The sequence below is a fragment of the Echiichthys vipera genome (assembly GCF_963691815.1).
Source record: "Echiichthys vipera genome assembly, chromosome: 17".
NCBI classification, from domain to species: domain Eukaryota; kingdom Metazoa; phylum Chordata; class Actinopteri; order Perciformes; family Trachinidae; genus Echiichthys; species Echiichthys vipera.
This window is the reverse complement of record NC_139842.1, coordinates 12,307,430-12,328,535: the sequence shown is the minus strand read 5'-3', so window position 1 is coordinate 12,328,535 and position 21,106 is coordinate 12,307,430. Positions and strand designations below refer to the sequence as shown.

The following is a 21,106-nucleotide window of genomic DNA, read 5'->3' as shown; positions in this document are numbered from 1 at the left end:
TCATGACCCAGCTTTCATGACCATAGGTGAGGGTAGGAACGAAGAATGACCGGGAGATCGAGAGCTTTGCCTTCCGGCTCAGCTCTCTTTTCGTCACAACGGTGCGGTAGAGCGAGTGCAACACCGTGCCCGCTGCTCCGATTCTCCGGCCAAACTCACGCTCCATCGTCCCCTCACTCGTGAACATGATCCCGAGGTACTTGAACTCCTTCACTTGGGGTAAGGACTCATTCCCTACCTGGAGTAAGCAATCCACCGGTTTCCTGCTGAGAGCCATGGCCTCAGATTTAGAGGTGCGGCCGAAATGGGTTTTCTCAAGAGGGTGGCTGGAGTCTCCCTTAGAGAGAGGGTGAGAAGTTCAGCCATCCGTGAGGAACTCGGAGTAGAGCCACTGCTCCTTTCCGTTGAAAGGAGCCAGTTAAGGTGGTTCGAGCATCTAGTAAGGATTGCCCCTGGGCGCCTCCCTAGGGAGGTGTTCCAGGCACGGCCAGCTGGGAGGAGGTCTCGGGGAAGACCCAGGACTAGGTGGAGAGATTATATCTCCACACTGGCCTGGGAACGCCTCGGGATCCCCCAGTTAGAGCTGGTTAATGTGGCCCGGGAAAGGGAAGTTTGGGGTCCCCTGCTAAAGCTGCTGCCCCCGCGACCCGACCCCGGATAAGCGGATGAAGATGAAATGAGATGAGATGAGATGAGAGATCTATAACGTTTTCTGACTGTTGATATAGTGCATCAAAAAGTATTACGTATGTTTATGAGTGCTGCCATGAAGCATTATAAATGCATTATGATTCACTATGAATGCCCCCATAATGCACTATAAATGTGGTCTTCACAGAATGTGTTACCAAGATGTGCTTATTTTCTGGCATGTATAACAAACCAGAAAGATACAATCTGAGAAGGAAAAGTCACTCTTGAACTGCTCATAACTTATATCAACATAAAGGCTATAAACTGTGATGAGGTAAACATTCACACTGACCAGTATTAGTCTGGAACATGCTTCTTAATCTTTAGATAAGTGTTTGGCATTTATTTGCACAGGTGTAAGACATGTATGCATATTTTGGTGGAAAACCAGAGTTTAATGATACACCCAGGCACACATGCAGACAGGCATTGAAAAAAACTCAGCCGTTTGATCAGAATCAGCAACTCATCTGATGCGCACACTTGATCAAACAAAATGGGATGCTATCTGCTGTGATCAATAGGCGAATCTTAACTGCAAACAAACACACACACGAGTCTAGACGACAACAAACAGTCGACGAGATGATTGGGGCTCTGCACAAATCACTTTAAACAGACAAGAGAAACTCAAAGTGGACAGGAGGATTAGATGGAAACAGTTGAGACACTGAGGGAAAAGAGGCTGTGAAGTTTTCGGCACGGTGAAGAACTTCATCTTTTATCTAATATCTATGACAAAAATAAAAGCATTTAGTTCACTCAGGAGGAGTTATGAGCCAGTAGTTAGAGTTGTTGCATAGTTAATGTCAAACTTTATGATAAGCGTTGTGGCGATGAGCAAAGACACAAATGATAAGAGCCGCTGAGGCCATCAAGGCTCTCTAAACCCAAAGTTCCTCCTCGGTGGCCTTACTTCAATGGGACTGTTTGTTAGAGCAATGCAATTTGCAGACAGGGCCGTGGGGCTTTAGTCTCAGCTGCATCCGTGTTAAATGTCTCCATTTCCCAAGTCTAATAACAGAGGTATTATAAGAGCCTGCTCAGACCAGCTGGTCCCTGGTGCTGGACAGGGGCAGGAGCTGGACTGCCCCTGTCCAGGGAGACTCAACCAGGGTTGGGGAGAATGTAAGGAGAGCCTGCCCCGACATGCAGACCTCCTGCTAGATGTGTAAATGATTATGATTATGGAAATCCAAAGTTGTTGTGCACATGTTCATACGTGCGCAATATCATACTGTATGTTGACTGTGTTTGCATGCACTGGAGTGGAGAGCTTTGCATATCTCCCCCAATCATCCATCGATCTCTTTCTCTCAGTTATGTTTTATTCAAGAACCCCCTCTTGTATCTCTCTCTCTCTCTCTCTCTCTCTCTCTCCCTCTCTCCCTCTCTCTTTCTCTGTCTCTCCATCTCCCTCTCTCTCTCTCTCTCTCCCTCTCTCCCTCTCTCTGTCTCTCTCCATCTCCCTCTCTCTCTCTCTCTCTCTCTCTCTCCCTCTCCCTCTCCCTCTCCCACTCTCCCTCTTGCTCTTTTTTCTTCCCACTTCTCTCATTATTCTTGTGCTGGCTCTAAATTGGAGGGGAGCAGGAAAGAGCGAGCGGCACAGCGCTCACGTGTAACCTCGCTGACTCATTCCTCTTCAAATCCAGACTCCAATTTTATAGGCGCTCTCAACAAACAGCCATCATGGAAGACGTCAATAATTAATGTCACTCGCTCCTTTACAATTTTCTGATAGATATAACGCAATCCCTGGGACTCCCTGCATGTTGGAACCTCAATTATTCTCCTTGCATCTAATTATATCCTCTGTTTTTCATCACTTCTTTCTTTACTTGTTTGCCATGTTAGCAGCGTGGCTCAAGGGATGGCTAGGCTGTTGTGTCACTGGTCCAGACTGAAATATCTCAACAACTGTTGGATACATTGCCATATAACTTTGTACAGGCATTCATGCTGCCCAGAGGATGAATACTTGAGACTTTGGTGATGCCACGACTTTTCATCTCATTCCAGCATCAGCTCAAGTTTTTGACTAAATACCCATGACATCAGCCTCAGCTGTACTTTACGTTTAGTGCTTATTAGCAAATTCTAGCATGCTAAAAAGCTAAACCAAGATGGTGAACATGAGACAGATGATGGCTGTATTTGAAAACCGCCAAGGCAGCATAGTGAAACGGTTAAATCGATTTATTTAGCAGGGGGATTGATTCCAAGTGGAGAAGTGAACGTGAATATGTGACCATAAGCTCCGTAGTCACTGATGTAAATATTGGACCTATTTTTCACGAGCCACATATCTTGTAAACATTCTGACACCAAAATGACATTTTTCAGATGGACATATGGACGATGCACATATAACCGTAACACAGTGGGCGACAGCGAGGCGTCTTTTTTCCCACGCCCTTCAGTTTCGAGGGTTGGGGTGGAGCGATTGATCCCCAACTGCCTATAACTATGTTGTTATTTTTACTGTGTTCCAGATATTCAGCAACACTTATATGCAAGCATCACACGCCATAAACCACAAAATGAAACAGCTTCAAAGCCACATAGATCAGCTTTATTCTGCTTCGTAACTAATCACACATGTCAACATACAAAACATTTACACATGCAAACATTTCTGTGGAGTTTGAGGCGATAACACAAGTTTGGTGTTGCATGTTTGTGCATGTCCGCATGATTGCTCAGTTCATTGAGGATGTGACAGTGTGAGATCCCCAGACAATGTGTGTAATGATGATGTAATGGGGAAATAACACACACACACACACACACACACACACACACACACACACACACACACACACACACACACACACACACACACACACACAAACACACAAAAGCACTGATGACCTGCACCGACTTTTCCAACCATTAACCTCTTTCCCATACAGTATTACTGCAGGATGTAATGAGGTCATGTAAAGGTATAACTACACTTCATAACCAACGCTCCATAACAACCATCGCCTGCCCTGGTTCGGTTTGTTTATCACCACGTTATTTGTGGCACATAACACATGTACAGTATCTGTTGTCCTGTATTGAAAACAAACACGATGAAATCACGCCTGTATCAAAGCGCCAGAATATTGCGTGTAATCGAGTTTCTGTGACAAGGACCAATGATGATGTTGTATTAAGTACTGCAGAGCAGGCAGGCACTGCCCCTGTGGGGGTCTTTCACAGCTCTGCTAGCTACTCTTGAAGAATCACCTGTCCCACATTTCTCTGTGATCAATTCATGTCAGCCGGCCATATTTTATTTAACAGTTAATCGCGGCGCTCCCCTCCATGCGTCCCCTCCATGAGTCCCCCGCAGCTCATTTGTTCACATAGAGGACAAAAGCTCCTTTACACTCTGTTCACCTCTCCTCAAATCTTCACACTTTGCTTCACTTTTCTGCATCTGATTCAAGTGGAATTTGCAGAAGCAGAAAGAGGTCAGCCATTATTTCTGTAATTTATTCTTCATACCGTGCGCTCCATCTGATGTGTGGAAGAGGCTCACTCCAGACTCCATAATTGAAGCTCCAAGCAGGTTTTCAGATAGTCCAGATCCTCTTTTGTGATCCCCTGCTTTGTGACTCAAGTTTTCTTCCACAAAAACATCTTTCTTGTCTCTTTCTTTGGCTAAAGCTCTTTAACAAGGAGCGCATGTGACTCCTTGTCTGAGCCACATGCGCTACCTTTTAAGTGATATACTGTATCTCGCTCAAACGACAGGGCAGGGCAGAGCAGAGCGTGGTTGAGTTTCATCAGACCTGTGGTGAGGCGGCGTAGGCCTTGATTGCGCTGAAGAGGCACCGAGAGAACAGAAACAAAGCTGATATTTCTCTAAACTGACATCATGTTTCACCATACTCATGATAAAGCTGTTCCGATGTCTACTTTCAGCACATGATTCATTGAAAGAACGTGTGAGCAGCATTGAAACATTGTAGCTGGTGCATGAAGGTCAAGCTAATTTTTAATCTGTTCAGGGGATCCTATAGAACCTGTTATATTTTAAAAATAAAGTAATAAAATGCCATTAAAACAAAGGTTATAATCTACTAAACAACATGTAATCCCAGTTGATTTATCTGTTATCAGATGATTGAAGGCAGTATGATCCTACTATACCTCCTAATTGGCCCAGTAGGCTATTATCATCTAATTTGTTGGTAAGCTGGATCACCCATCCATAATGCTCTCAACTGCTTGACCGTGGTGCTGTAAGATGACGCGGTATGAAGAGCAACAAGGGTAAGAGGGTATTAAAAGACAGACAACTGCGTAAGGAGGAAGGCTGGGGCAGACTCACACAGGATTTTCACCTTCAGTTTGCGTCCCATGTGAATGGTTTTTACACAACGTTCTTTAGTATTTAAACCCAAACAACCGTCGTTTCCTCTCAGAGTGTCAAAAAGCCAAGAGGTCCTAATGGTGATGATTACCACATGAATTGATGATAATGGTTTTGTGAACCTATGTAACAGGCACCTTCTAACTCGTGTCTGTGGGGCTGATGAGTACTGAGTATGGCCATTTAATGGAGTGATAACATTCGGATCAAATCCGATTCAAAACAGAAAACTAACCTGTTCTGTACCTTGGTCCATCAATCAATGCTATTAAATCATCATTCTGAGCGGCTAAGCAGCACTAAACTATCAAACTGCTTAAGATGAGCCGCGAACTACGTACCCTGCGTCTCTGCTAGCTTTAATAAATACATATCCTGAATAACATTCCACTTTTACAGTATAATTTCCTTTTTTTTATTAAATGATGCAAATCTTCTAAATACAATAAAAGAAAGTTTGATTATATGCTATGTTTAGTAAGCTATGTAAGCTAAATCACAAGCTAGCCAGTGATTCCTTCCTGGTTTAAAAGAGACATTATTATACTCATTCAATGGTTTCTATAAGAACATGTTTATATGCTTCAGATTTTTTTTTAAATCACATACTTTTTATGTCTGAACTTACTCGTATTCACCCTGTGTCTGAAATGCTCTGTTTTAGTGCCTTTAAGCCCAGTCTGCTCTGATTGGTCAGCATTTCCGGGTCTCCCACATCTGTGCTCTCTCTGTCTCTGCACAATCACTGCAGTCGGGGAATGACGTAACGGCATTGTAGCAGCACTTTCTACCTATATATATTATAGTTGTGACATCACAACTGTACGGAAGTCCTGACGGCTCTGCGCATTTCTCGTGGATTGTGCGTTTTGGTACTTTCACAGTATTTATATAGCATCTAGACCTGCTTAATAATAAAAAAAAAAAGACATGGAAATTTCATTATTTACAATATGGGACCTTTAATTAGCTACTTGTGTATATAACACTACACTTTTAACCCCCAAATCCAAGTCATAAACAGTATCCGACTAGTGGTTTGAGTAATAACTTGCAGATATACCTAGTTCTGTCGGAGGGAAAGACTAGCCATTTCAAACAACTCAAACATCTTTGCTTAAATGTAATGCGGTAATGAGTGGCGTTGGAGAGTGCAACACATACATCAGCCACCAGATTCTTCTGTGAAGCATCATAAAATGGAAATGCTCACAGTAAAAGTACCTCAAAAATTTACGTTAATAAATATTGTATTGTTAGAGGTTGAATTATGTCTGACTTTTAATCATGATTTTGAATCTGTCATTATATAAAACAATAATTTCATGAGCAAATGAATAAACTGGTCCCAAAATTCCCCAGTTTTTTACTACATGTGTATTCCCAGCTACATTGCCTTCATTAGGATGGTGAAAGCATCATTAGCTGCCGCTGAAAATGTTTGAATAACAAACATATCATATTAGAGAAAAGTTAATTAATTAGGTTTTATAGGCTGACATAATTTATGCAAATGTATGTGCATTTTAGCATAAATTAAATTAGACTAAAGAACTAAGGGATGTATTGTGGAAATGATGAGGTTCATTTGTAGAGAAAACAACTGGTGTATTTCTTAAGAAGAAATACTCCAGTGTTCTTCAGTGTCAGCCTTCTGCTCATTAGCACATTTTAACTGGAGATTCAGACGGTTCACACTGCATGGCAAATTAGATTGAGCAGCAGGTCCCAGCCCCACTCCGCCCTACACACACATACACCTACACACAGACCTCCAAATCACATGTATTTGTACTATGTAACGTTTATGATATGCAAATAGGATGGTGGGTACATGTTTGGATTTGGCTTGTGCGCTCATTTGTGGATAAATGGTCAAAAGCAACCATCAAGTTACTGAATATGCACTAAAGAGATGTGCAATGAAGAGACCTCATTGACAATATGACAAGGACAAACATCTTTTTCCACAGTCGATTTAACCCTTCATTTATCTTTTCTCCTCTGTCACATCCTCGTCAGTTTTATTGTCTTTGTGCTCACTGCCCTCAAACAGGAACCGCTCTTTTTCTCTCTGAGCATCCCTCAGCCTCCTCTCTCTCTCCCTCACTTTCTGCTCTCGAGCATTCCCTTGTTCTCTCTCTTCTACCTTCCTCTCTCCTTTCTTCTTTCTCTCTATCTCTCCTCCTCTTTCCTCCTCCTCCCGCTGTGATCTCGACTCACTCCCATTCCCCCCCTCGCTCACACACTCAGGCAGCATTCTCCCCTCTCCACTTCTACCTTCACATTCACCTCTCCTCTCCTCTCGCCCGCTTCCTCTCCGTCACCTACTAACACATATCAACTCTGGCATTTCTCCGTCTCCCTCTCCTTCCACTCTCTCCTCCATTTCTCCCTCCTTCTCACACACTCAACCTTGCTGCCTCACGCAAACTCACGCATGCACACACTCATGCTGATTGGCACCCAAGGACAGAGCACCCTCTCTCCCGTACCGGCGAACAGGCTGTTTGCTCGTGTGGCCAGGCTTCTTGACACTGAGCTCAGCTGAGGAAGAGGACAAGGAAGAGGCCATGGAGCACAGCCACATCTTCCCCGTTTTTTCCCCAAATGTCAGCAACTGGAGCCCGGGGCAGCATCCCCCTGAGTTTGCCCAGGGATGCCCTCTTGGACCACTGCCTGTCATCTACTACAGCGTCCTGCTCTGTCTCGGCCTGCCGGGTAAGAAATGTGCAAGCAAGTGTGTGTTTTACGTGTGTGTGTGTGTGTGTTTGTCATCACATACACGCTTTATTCTGTGTAAATGTGCTCATCTGTGGGTTGTAGGAGTCATGCTTTGCATCTTGATTTGTCGTGCACTTGTCTGCCGGTTTGAGTGAGTGTGTGTCATGCACAGCTGCTCCAGAATGTCACTCTTTGCGCACGCACACACACACACACACAAAAACACACACACACACACACACACACACACACACACACACACACACACACACACACACACACACACACACACACACACACACACACCACACACACACACACACACACACACACACACACACACACACACACTGTTGATTTGTCATTCTGACCTTGTGGCATGCAATCCCTTGTGCATGCATATGTACTTTGTATATATTTGCCTTTGTTTGTGTGTGAGTTTATTTGTGCATTGGTCTCTTTAGTTGGTAATATTCAAGCATCATTTAAACAAAAGAGAAAAACACCAGCTCGTGGAGAACGTCATTAAATCGTACTATTCACCCTTCAAACGGTACCTTTATTTTATTTAATTTTAAATCTTGAGTTGTTGTGCCTGTGTGCACGGCGTGTGAGTAATGTCTCAGTGGGACATGTGCGCGTTACGTGGCTCCTGTTGATGACCTGAATTGATGACACTTCCTTGTTGCGTCTTTACCATTGACTGATTAGTCCATTCACAGTCACTGTAGGACCCATTTACTGCCTCTCTCCCACTGCGTGATCTATGAGCGCTGGCCTAGTCTCACACAGGGAAGCAAAGTGGTGCATGCGTGTACATGAATGTGTGTGTGTGTGTGTGTTTGTCTGTGTCTGTGAGTGTATGTGTGTGTGTGTGTGAGAGAGAGAGAGAGCGAGAGAGAGAGACAGACAGACAGACAGACAGACAGATAGACAGACAGACAGAAAACATGGAGGTCAGATAAAAGAGAAAAAGTTTAGATGTCTAATCAGAGTTTGCGATGAGGGGTTGAAATATCCTGGCCCTCAGAAACACGCCCACTCTGCTTCAGCCCATCACCAGAATGCTGGGCTAAGGACAATTCAAATCTTTGACTATTAAACCTTGATTTCGATAAACACATTCAGTGATTTTTCTTGCTTATTATTATAAGCTCTGCACGCCTTTTCCTTGATAAAGACTGGGAGCGAGATGTTATCAACAGCCTAAGCTATTCTGGATCAAAATAAATCTGCACTGCAAAGTGAAAAGCTTTTGAACGCCAAGACTGCAGTTGCTCCACAAGATTTGCAGCCTTGTAAAAGTAAAAGCCCCTCTTTCTGATCAAATCTCTTAATTCTCCTCAATGGCAAATTAAGTCTTGCACAGGCAATTCTCTCTGCTGTCATTTAAAGTTTCTCCTGCTTCACAAGTTTTATTTGATTCTGCTGCTGAGTTGTCTTTCTTTACAAATGTGATTGAGGCTGTTTGTTTAATCACTGAGTTACAATAACCCCGGGAGTGTAATGCAATCTTACAGTGGTTGTCTAAATTAATGGCAGTGTTGAGTGCGGCGGGCGGATACTTTGGAGCAGCCGAGTTCGAACTTATTCAATCATTATGACACGGCTCGTTCCGCTCAAGCTGAATCATGAATGTTTCATGAGTGCGGCATGTGTGAGTAGTCTGATGTCTGCATGACCTACAGACCCATGCGTATTTAACACTCTCGACGGATTTGACGCCGTAACTTTGATTACCGGCCAGCGTTTTATTAGATATAACAGCAACAGGGGCTTCAGGGAAATGTCGTCATGTTTGTGCGTTTCTCACAGACTTTGACCTTTTAAGATGCAGACAGTGAGGGGTCACATCAAGAGTGCTGATTTGAAGATGAAAAGAGAGATGATGGAAGGTGATGAGAACAGGGATTGCTGAAGTAAATTGGAGGGAGATGATTACTCTGTGTCCTAGGGAAATGATGAACCAAAATCTCAGGATAAACAGGATGGAGTATAAGGAAGACAAGGACACCCAGAAGAAGAAGAAGAAGAGCAGAGTTAAGAGATTAATAACAGCAGAGGCAAATGAAGTAGCACCTCTGAGCCCTGAGTGGGGGAGCTTCAGACGACGGTGCTGAGACGAATTGCCACATTTTTAATTAACCACTAACTCGCTCTCTCTCTTTCTCACTCTGTGCTTACCACACCACACTGCTTGAGACAGAACAGGCGTGGCAAACAGAAGTGAGGCCTGCTCTTTGTACAGTACAGTATGTCCCAAAACATTTACTGTACAGTGTCTGGAAGCTGTTGAGTGTGACAGTGAAGCTGTTCTGAATATCCCAGCCAGGACAGCTGCTTTCATGCGTTTTCATTTGAGTTGGACATTCCTCTACACAATGAGACTTTTTACCTGCACGCATACTTTATATATCCCGTTGTTTAGGTGTTGTCAACTCAAAGTCAGTGTTGATGCTTGAATGTCACCGAAAAAGAGGCCTGCATTTAAATAACTTGCAAATGTGTTCATGTTTGTAAAATATGTGCAGCAGGACAGAAAGCCACTAAAAGTACTAAATTAAATTGTGTTGTATTATAATTAATAACTATACATTTGAAGTTGTTATTTAATTTCTCATCAGGGAAGACAGTTTTATCAAAACCCTTGATTCATTACAGTGTTGCCCACATTTTATTTTAATTAGAATTTTTGTTTACATATTGCTAAATTTATAGTTCAAATGCACATTTGATGTATTACTCCAACATTCCATGACTGTGTATGTAGGCTAGATGTTTTGTTATTTGCACTGCATTAAACTAGACTTTACATAATGATGGACGGCTTGACTTGACTTGGGTAAAATGATTGACAGCCGTGATCAACTTGCGTGCGGGCAACATTTTGATGATGTGACTCTTCTGCCGGATCACTACTGTGCAGACTCTGGCTCCAAACAACATGGCTCCACCTCTATATACAATCTATGGTCACACTACAAGACATTTAAGCATTAATGAGAAATTTAAGATGGCCAGCCTATTTAAAACCAAAACTGAACAGTGGTTGAAGAATCCAGAAAATTGACTTTAGTGTTTTATTTAATACCATGAGATGATCATATGTTTTGTATGCAAAGTTGTAATGTGCAAAGTAACCAGTAAATCAAGCATGAACATGAAAGTAGGGGAGTAGAAAACAGTATTGTCTTCTGTATAATGCAAGGGAGTAGAAAGAAAGATGTAAACACTCAAGTGCAACTTTAAAATTGTCAAAAATTGCCAAAGAGGATTATAAATACACTATGTTGATCTGTCAAAGCTAACTTCCATTTAGATGATTTAGATATAAATTAGATTATATAAAAGATACAGGATTGCATTTTTAGATTAGAACAGTATAAAAAATAAGGAAACTAAAAAAGAAAGGAATATCTAAAAAAAAAAAAAAAGGAAATTAAATATTAAATAAAAAAATCCACTAAGAATAAAAAATGCATGTTTGTATACGAAATAAAAGAGATCTAAAATAAATAAAGTATCTGACTCAGATAAGGAACACTGATTATAACTGTACTTTACTTTCAACCTCCTCAATTATATCCAGTTCATTTTTGACCTTGGAGACAGTGAGACTGGCATATCAAGAATAACAAGAGCATCATTTGTTACAGCGAATGCCAGAAACAACATTTGTTTAAGTTTAACTGACAAAGATTTCTAGCGTTCATAGGAAATATGAGTCTGGTCTCGCAGGAGTAAAGGAGAAAGTAGAGTGAAGGTCTGGTTTCCATACAAATGTAGCACACATTTTATATACATTTACAGAAAAATTGGCAAAGAAAATGTGAATTGTTTAAATGTTTCAGTCAGTTAACACAATAACATAGTTGAAAGAGAACCACTCAAACCTCAAACAGTGGAAATCCATAAAGAAAAGGTATTGTGTGTATTGATTTAAGGAAGGTAGTGTCCTTATTGCTCCACGCAGATGTTTTTATCTGCAGCTGTCTTTTGTCTCTTCAGTGGAAAGAAATCTTTAGGGAATCACATGCTTCATGACAGTGTACGTCATGTTTTATTTGCCAAATCTTTCCTGCAGCACTGCTTTTTTATCTTTTTTGCTTTTTCATATTCTGAGTTTGGAATATTTGGCATATCTACTCAAGGTTTTTATGCTCAAATTGAAAATGTGCAGAAAAATAGGTGGATGGAAATGCATTTAGTGATTACCGTAACCATGAAAATGAGAAATTTGAACCCAAACCACAATGTTTCCTTCACAAAGTTGTTTTTGTGCTTAAATGTAACCAAAACCTTCGTCAGATACCACTTTATTTTTGAAGCTATTTGTAACAGTTGGTGCTGTATGAAATAATGTTAACAGACAACATATGCATCATTCTAAAGAGCAGTTACAAACCATGTATCTTGTCGTGCATGGAGAATTAGGGATTGGAAACAGAATGTGCAACTACATAATCATCACTCATCATAAAACCGACCAATGTTTACGTAATCTAAGTGTAGGATGCATAATACATGCCGTACGTGGCCGATGGTGTGGAGATGCAGATTTGTGTGAGCAGAAATGTGCATGTGTCCGTCCTCCACCTGTGCACACAAACATGCCTGAACTCACGTACACCATGTCAAAGCCTCTCACAGCAATTTCAGTGGCTGTTGGTCTGTCAGCGGTGTGACTGGTGCACGAGAGAGTGGAAAAACATCTCCCCTGCTCCTACTTGAAGGGGGAAAAGGTCAGGGACGTTCACCGCAGCCCCTTGTTTCACGTCACAGTGTAGGCCAGGTGTCAGCTGCTACAGCGATTTTCAATTTGGACTATTGATCTGTCAATCTGCACCAGTGACAGGGCATGTGGTGGGATGGGGTCTCGCTAATAGATGCTATCACTCTAAGAATGGAGTTTGAGATTAGGTAGTGTAAACTGGACGAAGTGGAAAGGATGTGAGAGCATTTTGTCGAGGCATGGACGGCAGGGGAATAAATAGGGAATATTCAGGGAATCACATGGAAGAGAGTTTTGAGCTCTGGTTTGTCTCCAGTCTGCAGTCTAAGAGAGAGGAGAGGAAGGGAGAAAGACAAGTGGTGTCACTTTGTCACGGGGGAGACAAGCCAGAGAGGGCGCAGAAGGACAGAGGAGGCAAGAAACGAGGGAGGTGTTGGTTGAGGCAATAAATCAGAGATGTTGTCGATGCAGGGACAGAGCTGACTTTGTTTGACCAGCTGACAACAAACTGATTATAGTGCTGTGATCTGGACGTCGTCTAATGTTTCATTTTCCTCTTCATCCTCCATCTTGGCTGCAGGGTTAGCCTTGATCTAAGAACAGACATCCACCAAACTTTGACTCACTGTGGCCTGTCTGTAAAATGAATGGCTGTAAGAGCTGAGCAGCGGCAAGGCACTGCAGTAGCATCAATATCATTAGAAGCAAGCGGGGGCCCCTCTAACTCCATAAGTCCATTAACCTTAAATATCTTGCTTCCTTTCATCCCTCTTCTTCTTATTCTGGCTCTTTTGTCTTTATTGCATTCTTCCTTTTCTTATGAGCTTCCTCCAACCTCCCTCATTAACTCTCAGATCACACATTGATGCTCACGATAAAATGTGTTGGATTGATATTAATAAAATTTGCATGGCATTACAAGCCTGATTTTCATTGCAAATTAAAAGCAACAAGGACTTTACTTTATGGCAACATCAGGGAGTTTCTCTTCACTTTAAACATGTCAGTAAAATCCTCATTTTACCTTCAACATATATTTTTTTTGTGTGGCTTTGCAGCAGGGATGTGGTCCTGTTTTTTATTCAGAGGAATTAAGGAATCGTCCTGCTTTATGTTCGGTCTGACACTTAGGGAAGACAAAAGGGAAATGGTTGTCATCAGGAACAAAGTGCTTGTGACCTTTGGAGCAAGCTTTGATATTCACCCTCTCTGTGTCTCTCACCTCTCTTCCTTTCCTCCCATCACCTTGCCGCTCTCCTCTATACCTTTCGGTCTCATTCTATCTCATTCTGTCTTTCTCGCTAATCCTCCATTCCATCCCCTCTCAATAGCCTGTTCTCTCTCTTTTTTTTTTTTTTAACTCTGTGACCTTCTTCAGACCACACTTTGCTTCACCTTCCATCTAATTTCTCATCCCTCTCATCTCCACTCCTCGTCTTATTAGCCTCCAGTTAAGCCGTCAAAGCCGAACCTCAATTTCCTCCAAATAAATGAATTTGCACTGCCCACTTTCATTGTCTTTTTTTCGGGGGGTATAATTTCCTTTTTTATGAAGTTCTGTCTGTGTAATATGAGGCCCATGAGATAGCCTAACGACTAGTGTGCAGCATACCATGTTTTGCAACCGGTTTTGAGGGGTTAAGAAGCACAGTGCCGCACGTCCCTTTAGCGTTGGGATGAGTCAGCCTCGTTACAAACCTCGAGGAGCACGCTGTTCCTTCTCTTTTCCCGCTAAACAACGTCAATGGCTCTGTCCCTCGTGATATTATGGGAGCAGCAGGGGAAGTGCAGACACAAAAGCACTGCCACACAAATAGACAGAAAGGGTCACTCGTGCAAACACACACACACACACACGCAAATAACAGAGGGACAAACACACAGCAGCCCATTATCTGTCCTGCAGGTCATTCTAATCCCTTCTCAGCTGGAAACACTTATTTTTCCCAGCAAATAGAAAATATACTGCATGTCTGTCCACTTGAATGTCCAGGCATGAGAGGCACATGTCTCTGTATGCATGCATGAACGCCTCTGTGTACGTGTTGTCCTCATTACTCTGTTCTGTGTGTGCACTAGTGTGCTGCTCTCCAACTCGTCTGTCCCTCCTCCCTGGCTCCCGAGACAACGTAAAGAGCAGAAGTCAATTTAAATGAATGGGAAACCCAGTGCAAGCCGGGTAGAGCTAAATAGAAATGTCAAGCTTGCCAGGGATCCCTTTTGTTTGTCTGTAGAAAGGCCCCGTCTCAACAGGGAACTCAAACAGAATAATACCCAGCCACTGACAGTCAACGCCTCACTGTTTCCATTTCATATTACCCCTCTCTGTTTAACAGTATGTGGGCAAAAAAAGAGAGAAAGTGAGAGAATTGATGGGCAGAGGTGCTAAAGAGGAAGTGAGGCGATGGATTAAAGAGGAAGTTGATTATGAGCAGCTCAGAGTTTAGCAGCAAATTTTTCAGAGTACAAAAACAACAGCACTGATTGGATCACTTGCATAAGCCAGATGAGAGGCTGCAGGTGTGTGTACAGTACACACTGACAGCTGTGAGAGGCGGCTGTATGCAACGATGCGTACGAAGAGTCAGTGTCACCAGACAGAGACAAAAGAGACTATTGAAACCAGCTGTAGGCCAAAACATGAACATAAAATCAAGTAGCTAAACAGAACAGCAGATCTGATGATCAAACAATGACCCCTATGAAACAATGACCCTTATCAATGATTTATTGTTAATTCTTAATAGTTTTTCACACTGAGCACTGAACTCCAACAACATGGTCACACTCAGGATGGACTCTTTTCTAATCCACGCATTCTTCTTCATCTTCTTCCCTGTTATAACCTGGAGCCTATTACCCATAATGCAACGCAACTGCCAACAGTTCGGTCGGAGGTTCAGGTGTGTCATGCTAGTAGTCACTAGCATAGGTCGGGTTGGTCTTTATAACTCAACAGCAAAAGATATTTTTCATTTTCAAAGTCTTCAGCCCCAATCCAACGCTGGCTCGAGTCACTTCAGACAATTTATCAGACTTTGCGCAGCTCCCACTGGAGCCACATAAGGCTTTTTTAACATTTATAGCACCGCAGAGTAAAATCTGTTGTAAAAATATTAAAATGGCAGAGGCATAATCATTTCTTTTACCACATTATGACCAGCAGTGTAGTGGAAGCTGATGAGATGGGTGAACTACTAAGGGAAAGAAGTGGGTATGTATCTCCTATATTCCAACGGCTTTTTGGCTGATTCAAAAAACAAAAAGAAGATATATTTCGATTGCAAAATGAATTTTAGAGAACCTGCAGTTATTACAATGAAGATTGTAAGAAAAAACTTGTGATGCTTATTGTATTATGAAAACCCATATCCTTATGTCAAGGGTTATACTATAATCTAATGCACTATGGATTCATTTGCTACGATCACGCATCAAACTGACCACCAGAAATAAAAAGAAGAGAAAGCCCAAAGAAAGACCAGTAACTGAAAACAAAGAATCGATAACATAGTCGACCAAGACTCAACATGAAAGCAATTTATCTTGCCTATTCGGAGGCTGGTGTGATGTACAAGTGGGGCAGACTGTGATGGCAAGGGGGTGTAGTGCAATCCAGCAGACCTACATGTACACATCTATTGGCTTGTCGAGTCTTGTAAACAGCTTTGACATCTCATTTATGTTTATTGATAGATTGTATGTTAATGTATTGATACAAACCTAATGATCTGTGTGTGTGTGTGTGTGTGTGTGTGTGTGTGTGTGTGTGTGTGTGTGTGTGTGTGTGTGTGTGTGTGTGTGTGTGTGTGTGTGTGTTCTGCTACACATCCTTTCAGTCTGGCAAGGACATCTTTAGTCATTATCTGGAGCCGGCTTTGTAATTTGTAATCAGCTGATAGTGGCTGAGGCTGTGAAGTGTGATGTACCAGACTCCTTGCTGCCATATTTAATCCAATCCTAGATCTATTACCGCAGAGGGGGACACAACCACAGAACACACACACACACACACACACACACACACACACACACTGCATGGACAGTGACAGCTGCTAAGTGCATTGATGTCTCAGTGATGCGAATGCAAATCAATGTCCGAGGCATCTTCGTTTGAGGAAACAGATCGGACATGTGTTCATGCTGCACCAGCAAGTTTACCAAGTGGGCATGGTTAGCAACAGTAAAGTATGGATACATTATTGTGTGCATTTGATAGTTGACCTCTAAATCTTACACTTCATGTCCAATGTCACATGCATTGAATGCTATCAGTGTGCTTTAAGAAATAGAAATGGCCAAATACTATATAAGAGGCTTTCCAGGATTAATATCATAACCTTACTCCAAAAACACAAAATCCATTGCTTTCAGATGAAAAACATTTATTTCCATAATGTCTACCCTAATGTGCCATAAAAAGCAAAGGAGGCAGTGGAGCAGAAATGGCAAGGAAGAAGAGGACTGCTAGCATGCAAACCTGGATATAAACAATGTAGGTTTGACCTCAAAGCAATTTCAGTCAAAAGCAACTGGACTGGTTGTTTGTCTAGGAAGACGTTTCACCTCTCATCCAAGAGGCTTCATCAGTTCATGTACGCATCTCTCCCAGGCTGGGACTGGACAGTCCCAGCCTGGGAGGTGAAACGTCTTCCTAGACAAACAACCAGTCCAGTTGCTTTTGACTGAAATTGCTTTGAGGATAACGACGACCTGGACGAATGAGAACATTCACAGGCTTAATGTAGGTTTGAAATTCTTTGAAAAAGTTTGTACGAAATAATAATAATTCTTCTGGGGAAAAAAGTCAATTTAAAAATAACACACAGGGTACCTTTAGCTAGTACTTTTTTGGTACAGTTCTTCAATACTTTTAATATATACATAGGAATTCACACAGACAAAACAGCCTTATAGAGCAAGCAGCTTAAAATGTCTCATATTTTGTTGTTAGGCGGCAACCTCTAGCGACCATAATTATTGCGGGAACAGACGAGAATGAAAGGTGGTGTAGTATAAGAGCCCTAATCTCTGCATAGGAAGGAGGTTGTTGTGGTGGATGAGTCAAACAAACACAGGACTTTCACCCAGTGCTCATGTCCCGTGTGACAGTAAAAGTGAACTTGAACCTGTCGATGATTTTTGTCACTTAGTTACATCCGTGACTCGTTTTAAACCAATCCATGATCTTTTCCTCACCCTAACCGAGAAGTTTTATTGCCTAAACTTAAGTAGTTTTGTTTCACAACGTTAAAAAGAATGTCACGTGTAATCCTTTCGTGATTAAAACTGCCACCGTGCAACTGTTTCACAAGGTTGAATGTCCATATGTGTCGTTGTGGGAGTCATTGGCAATGAAACTTTCTGTCGTTTTGGTGTGAGGACATGTTGATTGTAGTTCTATGTAACGATAATGACGATGATTCATTTCGCTAATTTTATTCTTTTTGCCTCCAAACAACACTTCAGCGTAAGCAAAGCCAGTGTCTTGTTTCCTGTCTCCTCCGAGTTTGGAAAGGTTTGAACTAGTTCGCAGTCTGTAAAGTAAACGGTCTGATGCTGAGAATCACCTGGGAATAATATGCATGTGACAACGGGAAGAAGGGAACAGAATAGGAGAAAGAAAGAAAATGTGTAATGAGCCTGTTCAATGCCATCACCAAAACTGCAGTTCCACGTGAGTGGCAGAAAGCTGCGCTCCTCCTGTCTGATGCAGGCGCACAGAGGTCATGCTTTGGTGGAAGCAGCAGTGGGATAAATCACATCCAGGCCTTTGTGCCCACGTTTTTCTCCTGGGTTATTCAGCGGGCCTTTGAAAGAAAGCGACAGAGTTGGAATAAATAAACAAGAAGGTGACGAGGGCAACATTTAATTTGACAACATGGGAGAGAAGGTATGACAGTATATGTCTGGGATATGGCATAAACACTGAAAAATGGAGGCCAGCAGGAAGAGATTGGGTGTCCTTGTGCTTTGTTTTAGAAGCTAAATTACTGGCGGCTGAGTTGCAGGCAGGAGTGAACTCAGCAGACTACCAAGGCTGTTATGCTGCACACTTCCCTCCTGTTTTTGTTGTGGCTTTACTCTTTATTAGAGATAACAATTTGGCCAAAGGCAGAGGCAGGTGCTGCTGAAATTACACAGCAGGTGTAGATGAAGGGGAGAAGGGAAGGGAGCAATAAACAGAGGAGGATTACACAGTAGGACAGCTTGTTGAAAATGGTACATACTGACTGGGGACGATAACAGATTTTTGTTTGTTGCATATAGCATGCTGAAACTGAAAGAAAATGTGTGCTTTAGATGGTGCTGAAAATCATTTGTGTTGTGTGTTTGTGTTAGTGCAGTTGAGCTGCATTGTTGTTGCCTCTTTTCAATTGCCTGCCCACTAACACTACATTTTTCTGTTTCCGTCCCTGCCCTAACCTATGTCCATTCCTTTTCTAATCTCATCGACTTTCTCAACATTTCCCTATTTCCCCCACCTATCTACTTTCAATCACCTTCCCTCCTCCCCTCCTTCCTCATCCCAGCTAACATCCTGACCGTGGTCATCCTGTCCCAGCTGGTGCTGCGTCGTCAGAAGTCCTCCTACAACTATCTCCTGGCTCTGGCAGCCGCCGACATCCTGGTCTTGCTCCTCATTGTTTTTGTCGACTTCATATTGGAGGATTTTATTTTGGCCACGCCACTGCCTCCTTCACTAAATAACGCAGTGCAGGTTCTGGAGTTCTCCTCCATCCACACCTCCATCTGGATCACTGTGCCTCTCACCATTGACCGTTACATCGCTGTTTGCCACCCGCTGCGCTACCACACAGTTTCCTACCCGGCCCGCACACGGAGGGTGATATTTGCTGTGTATATTGGGTGCTTGCTCTCTGCAGCTCCTTATTACTGGTGGCCTGAGCTGTGGCACAGCCTGTCCGGGGTGGCCAGTGGTGGTGGAGGAGGGGAGGGCAACAGGAGAACCGTGGCCCAGCATGTCCTGGTGTGGGCGCACTGCACCACCGTCTACCTCCTCCCCTGCACTGTCTTCTTTTCCCTCAACGCTGTCATCGTTCGTAAGCTGCGCAGACGACGCAGCTGTTTCCGTCTGCGCGGCTACTCTACCGGCAAGACCACCGCCATTCTCCTCGCCATCACCTCCATTTTCGCTGTTTTGTGGGCGCCACGCACCCTCATGATCCTCTACCACTTCTACTCCCCTCCTCCGGCCTCACAAGGTGCTGGCAGACTGCTCCACATGCTCACGGATCTGGCGAACATGCTTGCATTGCTCAACACCGGGGTCAACTTCTTCCTCTACTGCTTCATCAGCAAGCGTTTCCGAGGCATGGCAGCCAACGTGCTGCGAGCCTTGGTTCACTGCCGGAAGCAGCCTCTGCCATTTTACGCCAGCCACAACTTTTCCATCACAAGCAGCCCCTGGATCTCACCAGCCAATTCCCACTGCATCAAGATGTTGGTTTACCAGTATGACAAAAATGGGAAGCCCATCTGTATCTCCTCTTGAGTCCTCAGTTACCAACAGCTGCCCCCGCCCTCAGTGGTTGGGAAAACATATTCAGGCATTGTTTCCTTGGTGACCAGCTTTGCCCGCATGGGACTCTTTGAGGCTTGAAAATGTCAACACGCCTGGAGAGCACATAGGTGACAGTTTAGCTAGCTTTGAGCGATAACCAAGTGGTTGGCTAGCAAGGCGGAAAAGCAAACAGCAGATGTGTGCTTGACAGAAAAATGGCCTCTCATGTTCAATAAAGTATTCACAAAACAGCGAGCAGCATCAAATAGATGTTGATTGTTTCCTCCATGCAAAAAAATAATAATAATACAGCTAAATGACTGACTTCAGACCCACAGACTAATAAAGGGATATCACCACCACGTATCCCTGACTTTTATGAGCCACAGTGCTGAAGAATAAACTGGCGACTTGATGAATCCTTAGTGAAGCTTCAAGTGCCTGTTGACATTGACTTCTTTATGGAAGCTCTCTGTTGCGCACTGCCGCCTACGGTGAGGAGCTTTGAACAGCTGTGTCTTTGTCCGTTGGGAATCGTTTCCAGACATATTCTGTCCAGACACTGAACATCTCACCTCGAAGGGGTGATTCACTCAGGCAGAGCCACCGACGGTTCTGGCTGTCTCTCAAGCAATTTTAAAACAGTGCTGTCATTTCCAGATTAATGCGAAGAGGAGTCTCAAAGGCATGTTAATTTGGGCTTTTACGACAATGAACAGCCCTTCCTGACTTTTCTCGTGAGTGCGTGGAGTTCATCCTAGCAGCGCAGGTCTCGTCTGCAAGTCGGCGCTTGCTATGGAGGATACCCCGGGAGGTTGTTGTAGGATGAATAGACTGCTTATTGTTGATTAAATATTTATTAATGGTAGACTTGACTGTTATTGTAGCTTCACATAAATGCAAGACAAAAAACTCCAAAGTGTCATTATCTAGTAATCACATTTCCAATATTAGGAAGAGGAAATTTCTGCTATTAGTAGATAGTCCTCTATTAACTATGGATGGTTCTTGATGACTTACTGTTAGCCATTTTCTGGATGAATATAATGAATGTAACATGTGTTTA

General features: G+C 43.0%; 1 protein-coding gene across 1 annotated transcript; it reads left to right on the top strand.

Moving 5' to 3' along the window:
• Positions 1-7,632: 7,632 nt before the first annotated feature.
• gpr139 (G protein-coupled receptor 139) lies at positions 7,633-20,031 on the top strand (the record flags this gene model as incomplete). The annotated part of the gene is made up of 2 exons (XM_083931064.1): positions 7,633-7,780; positions 19,049-20,031. 2 exons carry the CDS (start codon positions 7,633-7,635, stop codon positions 20,029-20,031), a joined length of 1,131 nt encoding a protein of 376 aa, XP_083787190.1.
• Positions 20,032-21,106: the final 1,075 nt, after the last annotated feature.